Below are 10,913 nucleotides of genomic sequence, written 5' to 3'. Positions count from 1 at the left end.
TGTTGATTTATGTAGTGAATTCAATATAAATGTTTACTTGGATCCTTTTTAGCAGGCAATGATAAAACAAATAAACAAAATGTACGTTATTATACCACGTTCCCATTTTCACCCAAAAAAATAAAAAAATTAAAATATGAGATGCTCAATTACACCTTTACAAAAATGCAATGGCTCATATTTTAAAAAGAGTTAAAAGTATTACTTTTCTAAAACAGATTTTGATTTGATGATTCAGTTCTAGTTAAATTTCTGTTTATATACCTTACTTAAAAAGCAGTGAAAAAGCAATGCTGATCCAGACATAATGTGTTACACTCATTGTATGACCTCTAGTGGATGCTCTGTTAGCTGCAGCAGTAGTCACCGAGGGAGTCACTGCAGTGGTTGTAGGGACAGGAGTAGTTGTAGGTACTGGTGTAGTTGTAGTCAGAGAGGTAGTTGTAGGTACTGGGATAATTGTAGGTACTGGTGTAGTTGTAGTCAGAGAAGCAGTTGTAAGTACTGGGATAGTTGTAGGTACTGGTGTAGTTGTAGTCAGAGAAGTAGTTGTAGGTACTGGGATAGTTGTAGGTACTGGTGTAGTTGTAGTCAGAGAAGCAGTTGTAGGTACTGGGATAGTTGTAGGTACTGGTGTAGTTGTAGTCAGAGAAGCAGTTGTAGGTACTGGGATAGTTGTAGGTACTGGTGTAGTTGTAGTCAGAGAAGTAGTTGCAGGTACTGGAGTAGTTGTAGTCAGAGAAGTAGTTGTAGGTACTGGGATAGTTGTAGGTACTGGTGTAGTTGTAGTCAGAGAAGCAGTTGTAGGTACTGGGATAGTTGTAGGTACTGGTGTAGTTGTAGTCAGAGAAGTAGTTGCAGGTACTGGAGTAGTTGTAGTTATAGGAGCAGGCGTGGCAAGTACTCTAGCTTGCCCCATACATGTCCCCACGTTTCCTGCCCTGTCCACAGCAGCTAGAACCACATTCTGTGAACAGCAGGAGGCAGTGTAGGTCACCAGTGTGATATTCTCGCCCCCTGCTCCAACCGCTGTGCTAGTATCAAGGGTACCATTCCCTTCGCGGAGGGTGATGCTTGCGATGCCAGTCCCATTGATGCCGTCAGTGAGATTAGCAATGAACTCCCACTGAGATGATGCACAGAGGATGGAAGAGACATTACAGATACCTGATATATTAACTACATGGCACACTGGACCGGACAAATCTGTGGCCTGAAAAAAGAGAGAGAAAGGAGATCAAGTAGTCAGAAAGGCAAAAGAACAGGAACAAAAAGAATTTGGTATAGATGCTACCTTATATCTCTGTTCTTTCATACTTTCAGCGTTTTCTTTTGTTTTTGAATATCACTTAAAAAATGTGTATGAAACGACTAGTGATGGGAATTCCGGCTCTTTTTAGAGAACCGGCTTATCGGGGGGGGGGGGGGGGGGTGACCTTGGTTCAAGTGGTTGGGAAGCTCATCTGTAACCGGAAGGTTGCCGGCTCGATCCCCCAATTCTCTTGGTCCTAGTCATTGTCTCCTTGGGCAAGACACTTTACCCTACCGCCTATTGGTGTTGGCCAGAGGGGCCGATGGCCCGATATGGCAGCCTCGCTTCTGTCAGTCTGCCCCAGGGCAGCTCCAGTGTGTGAATGTAAGAGTAAATGAATAGTGGAATTGTAAAGTGCTTTGGGTGCCTAGAAAAGCGCTATATAAATGCAATCCATTATTATTATCCTCTTCAGGGTCACCGGAGCCTATCCAAGCTGTCATAGGGCAAGAGGCGGCAGGTCACCAGTCTGTCTCAGGGCTAACACATAGAGACAGACAACCATTCACACTCAGGCAATTAACCTATCCCCACTAACTGCATGTCTTTGGACTATACCCGGGGAGAACCCACACAAACACAGGGAAATTCAGAATACTTTATTGATCCCTAGGTGAAATTATTCTTCCCTGCAACATGCAAGCTCCACACAGAAAGACCCTGGCCTGATGGTAGAATTGAACTCAGCAGCAACAGTGCTAACCACCGTGACACCGTACTGCCTGAAATATGCAAAAAAAACAAAAACAAAAAAATGAACGCCCAGATCTTTAATTAAGGGAAAGGTTGGCATTTAGAAATATTAATATCAAACTGACTGTGTTTTATCTTTCCATTGTACTGATGGGTGGACAGTTCTCAGGTGCCTGTGCATTTTATTTGTGGAGCCAGCTCTATATGATAGTCTCTTCTTGCAGATTCTCCACTCTGCCTTTGTATTGTCTATAAAATTGAAATGGTTCCAGATTTTGCTTCTTTTCTTGGTGTTACTCATTTTCTTTACCATACCTTTCTAATGTGACGATGTTGTCTCTTGTTGTTGCCCCTGGTGTTCTGAGAATCCATCCTACCTGACAAACCATCCTACCTGTTGTTTATGCGCATGCGCACAACACAAAATTAAGTGGCGAACCGTCCTATCTTTGTGAATATGAGCTAGAAGCATACTTTAACAGCTAAAATTAAGTGGAAAATCATCCTACCTTTGTTAATAAGATCTAGAAGGATACTCTGTCGGGTAAAATGAAGTGCCAAACCATGCTACCTTTGTGAATGTTACCTACAAGCATACTCTGATGGGCAAAGTTAAGTGGCAAACCGTCATTCCTACTTAAATTTGTGCTGGAATTACTCTGTGACAGCAGAAATGTGCATAAATGTCTTACGGTAGGACATTTTGCCAAAGTAGGCCGGTTTGTCAGAATACCGGCTCTCTTTGTCTCTCTCGCCCTCCTGCTCTTTTTGTGTGCTACTGCTGTTATGAGTGTAACTACCGCCCCCGCCCCCTCTGCTCAGGGGCACAAACAGAGGCTTGCGTTTTCGCCCCTCCCGTCTCTGCTCAGCATAAACACAAGGCTGACGTGCAGCATGAAGCGAAAAAAAGTGAAAGAGAGGGCAAGACAAAGAAAAAAAACCCCCCATGGCTCCCAATAAGGAGCCAGCTCGCATCGGTCACTTCAAAGAGTCGGCTCTAAGAGCGACGTTCGTTTGCGACCGGCCCATCACTAGTAATGAGATATTATTGTTTACAAAAAAACCTATGTCCCGAATTAAAACTCACTTTAATTGATATTATGGGTTATAAATCCAGACGTTTCATTCAAAATGACTCACAAAATTTGTACAACCCCGATAGTAGTATTACTGTTTCAATAATTTAGCAAATCTGGGCGACAAAAAGAATTTAGCACAGTGGTCAAATGACCCTATGCCAAATAACAAATTGTTTGTAAAAACCATTGAACAGCTGTGGAAAAGAACATTTCGTTTTTGGATTTACTAATACAATCATGATCAGAAAGTTAACAGATTAATCAATGGATTTCTTGGATGAAATTTGTAGCATGACCCTTTACATTGTCCACGCAGTGAATCATGTTTTTTTTCTTATTTTGAACTAGAACATATGCAGTACTAATTCATCACTGAGCTGATTCTTTTAAAAGCTCTCCTCAGATCACAGTTGAAGTATTATGTAAACTGAAACATTTGGCATTTGACAATACAGAACAGTGATACATTTAGTTTGGATTATTAGTTTTTTTAAATGTAAAACACTGTTTTTAGTCTCATTTCACCTAAAGTCTTTTTTCTTTTACCTTGGCAGCCACAGAAAATCGGAGGACAGCATAGTTGATGTCAGTGGCAGCAGCGTTTTGTGCCTGAATGGTGAGGGTCACGTCTGTTCCTGATTTAGTGCTGGCTGGAACACTTAAGGTTATTGTCCCATTGGCTTTGCCTCCATCGCTTGGACCAATATTGACATTTCCAGGTGAGGTGAAGTCAAAGCTGCGGTCATTACTGACTTGCACTGTGAATGTCCCAGTTACATCCGAAGACACTGTAAAAGGAATGATGATGCGAGTGCCTGGTTCTATGTTGATACTGTCAGCTTGTGCCTGGAAAAGTAGCGATAGAAGAGGGCAGGAAATTTGAAGTTAAACAATCACTTCTTTCTTTTATATAATGACATAGAAAATAACATGACAGTGGTTGTTGAGTTTATCCAGGCAGATAAGATGTTTAGAAACTGGCTCTAGAAATTCAAAAAACAACATATGACTCTACTACTCACAGCAACAGAGAGACTAGCTGTTGTGATGCGGGTGGAGGCTTGTCTCTGGAAGGTATCTGAGGTAGACCGGGATGTGGTGCTGGTGTCCTCACCTTGCAGTCGAACTACATAGTCTCCTACTGGGACTTCAGTGAATGTTACCAGAAAGTTGCTGTTTTCTAATGACTGTGGAAAACAGAAAGATAGCAACTGAGAGCACCTTATGCATGTTTAGATGCATAAGTTAGTTGTTAGATGGTGGCAACAATCAGTAATCAGAGTAAACAAGCAGCCACCAAAGACCAATGTTATTTATGTATCTTTTACTTCTTGGTGTTTTCTTAAGCTGTTGTAGAACTACAAAAGTTATGTTTATAACACTATGTTTGACAGTGCAGTTAGCACAGACTAAAAGCGACTAAGTCTAGGAATGCTTGCTGTGGTCTGTTGTAGTTTCAGTTGTAATTTTGACCTTTTACATTTATCAGGTGTAAAATATGACATGCCTGTATTGATCCAATCAACTCCTTTGGCCCTGAACTGTCGAAGAGCGTGAGCTTTGTGACTGTTACTGTATCACTTCCTGTCACAGTGACCAGGAGAGTGACATTACCACCTGAAAATGATAGCAAGCCACAAAAGAGTATTATTACAACAGATCCTTAGACTGTACGTGAATCTTCTTTAAACTTAAAAGTTTATGTTTATCTAAACAAAAAAGTTGGAAGTTTTCTACCCAGAAACATAAATCAATGTAATCATTTTTCATGACTATTTAGGTCATCTCAGTTTCCCACAAACCAAATGATACATTTTTGTTTAGTCAACCTGTAGCAGGACGGCCTTCCTTGGGTCTGATTCCACCTTCCTTTTGTAATTCAACAAGGTTATAGATGAAGTTCACTGAACTTTGACCTTATGCACACAGAAACCACATCTAAGTTAGAAATATTATACCACTGAAAACATTTTCTACAGACTATTTCTTAATTATATTACAGACCTGTGACTTTAATAGAGTAGGGACTGTTAGAGTTGATGTGGATTTGCCAAAAACCCGTTTGATTTCCAGCATTGAGCCTTATTCTGCGTAGGTTTCCCACTGTTGTTATGGATGCCAGAGAACCACTGGTCTGACTTGACTCCTGAGACACTCCTGAAAAGAGGAAAATGGCTGAATTATTTACCAGCATGACAATGGAATTTTCTTCCTCCTCCTAAATTTGTAATTGTGACTGTTGTTGTTTTTATTACTACTGTGCTATTACTGCAATTCATGGGTGTGAGACACTTGCAAATTACTCCACTTCTGTAATAGGCAAATGAATTCCAATCCACCTGCACAGTTACTACTAAATAAGAATGTAAAATTATGACTAGTACCACTACTGTACATTCTTAACCTTCACCTGACTGCCCAAACAACAGATTTGCACAGGAGAAATCAAAAGGCAAAAAGCAGAGACCAGAGATCAGGTCAGATGAGGAACTTCCAGAGAGCCAAAGAAATAAAGCAAAGCTGACACAAGGTGGGAAGTGCCTTGTCTTTGTGAAATATTATGTTTTAGAAAACTGATGTCCAAAAAATATCGTTGAACTGAACCTGCTGAGCTGGTGAGTGTGAAAGTGAGAGATGAAACTCCGGTGATGTAAATGATGACGTTGCTTACTGATGAATCAACAGTAAAATTAAAATTATCAGGTCGCCCCGGATCCATTACTACCTGGAAAACTGTCACCTGAAAGACAAAGAAACAGAAGCTCCAGTGAGAAAGCAATTTTGAAAGAAAATCTGTTAAATATCTGGCCCCAACTTATCAAAATGTAGTCCTTCACAATTTGTAAACATGTTAAGTAATTCCTGTTAATGCTCAGTGTCTCACCACAGCACCAGCTGATGAATCTTTTATAACAGTAGTGGCCAAGGAAAGATCTGACTTCCTGACTTCAATAGCCTGACCTCCAGAAGCTTGGGCCAGGTCTCTGTATAGCTGGACATTTGTTAGCCTCACTGCACGAGGTGAAAAATTTTGACCATCAATACTGCGGCGCCGCCGACTGGAAAAAATGTTTGTCAACAGGAAAGACACCTGAAAGTGTAGGGATAGAAAAATGCATCAGTTTATATATATCACGCTCAGTGGAAACTGGATAAGTTCTATCTAAAGTATCAAAGAGACCTAAAGTGACCATTCAGTACATGGATAAATGAAACTATTTACTGAGGTGTTGCTCTAGGATTGGACTAGCTTGAGTAAAACTGACTTTTTTGTAAAAAAAAGAAAAAAGAAAAAAAAAGCTTTTGTAAAATTTGATAATGGACTGGCATTTATGTTGCCATCAAGCTATATTGACCCTTTTCACCAGTAATTATTTAGCAGCTATCTACGTTTCACTCATATCTACAGCTAATTCAAAAAATATTAATTAATTCACCATGCAGAATTTTGTATACAATTGTGCAAACACACAGGCGGTGAAAGAACATGTAAACTCCAAACAGGCCTGGATACCCAGTGTTTAAAACCCAGAACCTCCTTACTGTGATCCTACAGTAATAAACACGGCACCACTGTGCCACACTGTACTTTGCTCCGCCAGAGTATTAACCTTTTTTTCTGTTGTTGTTGTTTTGTTTTTGTTTGTTTTTTTACACATTTTTGTAAGCTGGAATTACAATTCAGAATTTATTTATTTTTACATTTCAACAAAGAATACTCTTTCCTTTCTGCATGTTTTTATTTGGCAATTTCTTCATCAGCTGAACTAACATATAAAGTGCAACAATAATAAGAATGCAACTTATCCTCACACATACCTCAGTCTTGGTTCTCTCTATAAGGGCAATGTTGGTGCTTTTTAGATGGGAATCTTTGGCTGAAGCATCAGTGAAGACATAGATTTTAGAGGAAGGTGGAGCTGATGTCAGCGCAAGCTGTCAGTTATACAAATGACAGAAGAATTAAACATTATTTGTTGTGATTTACCAGATGTGCAAAACTGTAATTCAGAAAGTGATTAAAAAAGTAACAAAAAAGCAAGTTCTGATAATGCATGCACACAGTCATTCTGTTATTACATAATAGGACACAGTAGGTTCATATTAATTTCCTAACTATGTTGTTACGGCAATAGCAGGGCCTCCTCCTGAAGGTGCCTGTGTGGGCGTGTCCCACCACCTCTTCTGCCTGAGGTGTCACCTTTCCCTGTTACACAGCTGACTCACATCAGTAATTAAAAGTATTTAAGCCCAGGAAAAGGTGAGCTCTGGGCCAGAGTGCCATGAGTGTGGTTACAGCTAGTGAGCTGAGTGTGTTTGTGAGTGGTTACAGCTAGTGAGCTGTGTTATTGTGGTTTGCAGCTAGTGAGCTGCTCTCTTTCTTTTTGGCTTACGTTTTACTTTATTGACCACGCCTGAGTTTTGTTTGTTTTCTTAAATGGTGATAGCTGCTTGTCCGTCTCTTTTAGTTGAGCTACTTTAATAAAACTCTTTGATTTAACCCTTTTGCCTCCTTGACTCCTTTTTCTAACCCGGTCACTTTTTGTTACTCTCCCCTCACCGCCTAGACCCCTCAGGGGAACGTAACAATGTCCTTTGCACTACCTGCAAATACCCCATTTCTTCATCCTAAAAGTTCATAAGTCACATCACACTAATTACTGTGTAAGCACACATCCCAATGATAGAATACAAGTACACTCACTCGCAGTCCAGACATGCTCATCTCTGGTTCATCCCCTCCTCCGGATGCAGTGAGCTTGTTGATTTCCTTTTTGAAGTAGTTTTTGTCAGTTGTCTTTATCACGGGTCCAAATTCTTTTTGGGGGACAGAGAAATACATGAACTTGCAGATTTTTGTACTGTATATGTGCTTTGTTTGTTGGCTCTCTTTGGCAACATGGGGAATATCCATAAAAGTGGAAGTACCTGGGTCATTGAAAGGTACCAGTATGTACTGAGAGGGTTCCTGTAGCGTTCCTGCGTTACTGTCAATTATGTTAAAGGCAACTTGTTTTGCTGCATCGATGTCATCAGCCATACTGCCTGTAGTGTCAATGACAAAACACAGTGCATAGGACTGGGAGAGGCCCATCAACCTGGAGGAACATAAGTGAAAAAACAAAATCATCCCTTTGTTATTCTGTAAGGAACCCAATTTCTCTACATTCAGAATGATGCCGAGGTATCTTTGCAGAAACATGTGCATCATAAAAAGCATCACTTTTAAGATACATATTATCTTCTGTGAGGAAGGCTTTTTACTATTTTTTTCCTTGAAAGCTGTGTCATGAAAATAAATATAAACTGTTTCAATTTCAAATTTATTAGAGTTCTAGTAACCATTTCATGAGTGCAAGAATGTCTCTGATCAATTTTTCCCGTACCGCAAGAAGTTCCTGTCTCCAGCAGCTAGTCTGATGTCCTCCAGCAGCTCCATAGTAGCATCCACTGCCAGATTAGCTGCTTTTTTGTGCAACGTGCCATGATCTGATGTAAAAGAATCCTTATTGATGCCCCCAACTGGGTCCCTTTTTCTTGTCTTGTCAAGTAGACCACCATGGCTACATTTACCTGGACAAAAAAATAACAAATTACATTTAATTATACCTAGATAAATAGCTGAATAAATGATCAATAAGACAAAAAACATCCAAAGAGTTTTATAGTTGGGGTATGGCAATGAATAGGTGAGTTTAGGTAATCTTTAAATTAAATTCAAGGTGGGACAACACATCTATTTGTTGTAATATTTAAATTTGTAGCTTGTGGGAATTCATTACTGTGAGATGCTGTTTACATTTTCTAATCAAAAAACAAATACCAAAAACAAACAAAACTACAGAAGCCAATTTAGTTTCAGTGTTGATTACAATTTACTCATTCTGCTGGTTTGATAAACAGTCCATTTGCTATGAAACAAGCAAACAAAAGAAAATAATAATACAAATCCTAATAGTTTGCTGTTATACACAAATGAATGTGATTGTTACCAGTAGGCTTTGAAGAAGAGAATGTGCTAAAGTAGCCTGAGGTCAGGAGCCCCTGTTTCAGCACTTCAGGCAAAATGTTATCAGTGCAGGCATCTCCTGTACAGCTATTACAAGTTGGAGTAGATGGACCTGGAGCAAAGCAAGAGAAAGGTTATCCATAAAACCATCTGGAAACAGGTTGTGACATACAGTATTTAAAGGTGGGCCATCTATGCTTTGGCGATAAGACTTGGTTTGAACTGTGCTTTTGTAAAATGATTTTGGCTATTATATCTTTCCTATTTATCCCCTTTATCTCCCTTATTGCAAGTGTGTGTCCGTACACACCCCACCAGGTAAATTAATTAAAACAAGTGGAGACAAATGTGTTTCTTACTGTGATTAAAGTTGCTGGAAGGCTTTTACCTGCTAGGTTCTGCAGTGGTTGATCTGGTCTGATCAGAGCGGAGTAAGGAGTGGTTTTCCCCAACTCCACCCAGTTACTGTGGCTGTAAAAGTCCTTAATGTATGGAAAATCTAACATTATTTCCAATCCTATCACTGCTTCCTACTTCCAAAATCTTAACATCATCAAGTTTAAATAAAAACAATAATTATCACTCTCACCTGAATTATGTGACAAATTTGTCCAAGTACCTGTCTTGCAGCAACAAAATTCTCCGACTTCACACTAGCCTTCATGGCAGACATATCTCAAACAAAACATATAACCTTAAGAATCCAGTATAAGTGAAACCTAATGAAGCAAAATTCTGATTTTTGTTGCACCTATCATTTAAATGTTTTTTAATTGGTGTATAGGAATAGAAATTAATTAAAAATTCAAAATAATCTACTATCTGTGTTGTACTGAACGTAAACATGTTTAATTTTGAGGACTTTAAAGTGTACCTCTTGTGATGATGTCCCGTCCTCCCAGGAAGGTCTCACTGTGAAAATGGAACTCAGGGAAATCGACCAATGAGAAATACACTTTTTCGTTGCTACCGTAGATCTCATTAAGGGCAGTTTGGAAAATGTCAGTAGAGAGCGGAGCGGTGGAGGTAGATGAGGAGAAACAGGCCTTTTGCACCTCCTGAACTGAAAGGTTGTCATCAATCTGGAGACAAAGAAATGCCAAGTGCTTAACTGGACATTTGGAAAAATCTCAAAATGTTAAATTTCACAGTTATGTTAGACTAAACATGAATGCATAAGCAGTGACCCTGTTTTAAATGATAATGAGCCCACATTCAAGTTGAAGTCTCTTCCATCAGCGGCGGCAAGGTCTCGGCAAACCTCAGCTGTCTTTCTGAGAACTGCCTTTCTGGTGATGTCACGATGAGTTTCATCAACAGAGAAGGATGGTTGAAATCCATGGGTTAGACCTGGTAGGTAGAGACAAACTGCCACCAGGAGCATGACTGTGTGTTTGACAGCCATGATGGACAGTGTTTTACTAAAGGAACAAGAGAAAGGGAATATAACAGTAAATACTAAATGTTAAACATTATTGTGCAGCACGTAAGATCGACAGCGCACAGTGTGCTTTAAGGTAGGAGCCAAAAAGGGTGTAGTTTGTGTATGTGAGCACTCGTGTGTACACCTGTGAGCATGAACGCGCTTGTTTTTAAAAGGTTCCTACATGTAATGATCTGTTAGAGGGTGAGGGGAGCCTGCATGAAGCAGGTATGGAGGAGATCAAGGCTCCAGACATCCAGAGGCCCTCAGAACACAAGAGACCAAGGAAGACCAACAGAGGGGTAGCCGCGCCACTATCCCAGAAAGAGCCGAGGAGAATCCCAGATAAGGGGTCACTCAGCAGCCGCGGAGGGGGTTTCAGTGACATGCCCGGGA

General features: G+C 40.1%; 1 protein-coding gene across 1 annotated transcript; it reads right to left on the bottom strand.

Annotated features, from left to right (window-relative positions):
- Positions 1-244: 244 nt before the first annotated feature.
- LOC308396000 (von Willebrand factor A domain-containing protein 7-like) lies at positions 245-10,499 on the bottom strand (the record flags this gene model as incomplete). Its single annotated transcript, XM_080881060.1, has 17 exons — positions 245-1,213; positions 3,631-3,930; positions 4,107-4,271; positions 4,592-4,701; positions 4,914-5,000; positions 5,089-5,241; positions 5,689-5,824; positions 5,969-6,175; positions 6,904-7,020; positions 7,790-7,902; positions 8,014-8,183; positions 8,472-8,658; positions 9,078-9,206; positions 9,483-9,576; positions 9,684-9,769; positions 9,969-10,176; positions 10,308-10,499. 17 exons carry the CDS (start codon positions 10,497-10,499, stop codon positions 266-268), a joined length of 3,402 nt encoding a protein of 1,133 aa, XP_080737186.1. The 3' UTR covers positions 245-265.
- Between the last annotated feature and the right edge of the window lie 414 nt (positions 10,500-10,913).

This window comes from Rhamphochromis sp. 'chilingali', assembly GCF_963969265.1.
Source record: "Rhamphochromis sp. 'chilingali' genome assembly, chromosome: 4".
NCBI classification, from domain to species: Eukaryota; Metazoa; Chordata; class Actinopteri; order Cichliformes; family Cichlidae; genus Rhamphochromis; species Rhamphochromis sp. 'chilingali'.
The sequence above is the reverse complement of the archived record's forward strand: the minus strand, read 5'-3'. Positions and strand labels throughout refer to the sequence as shown.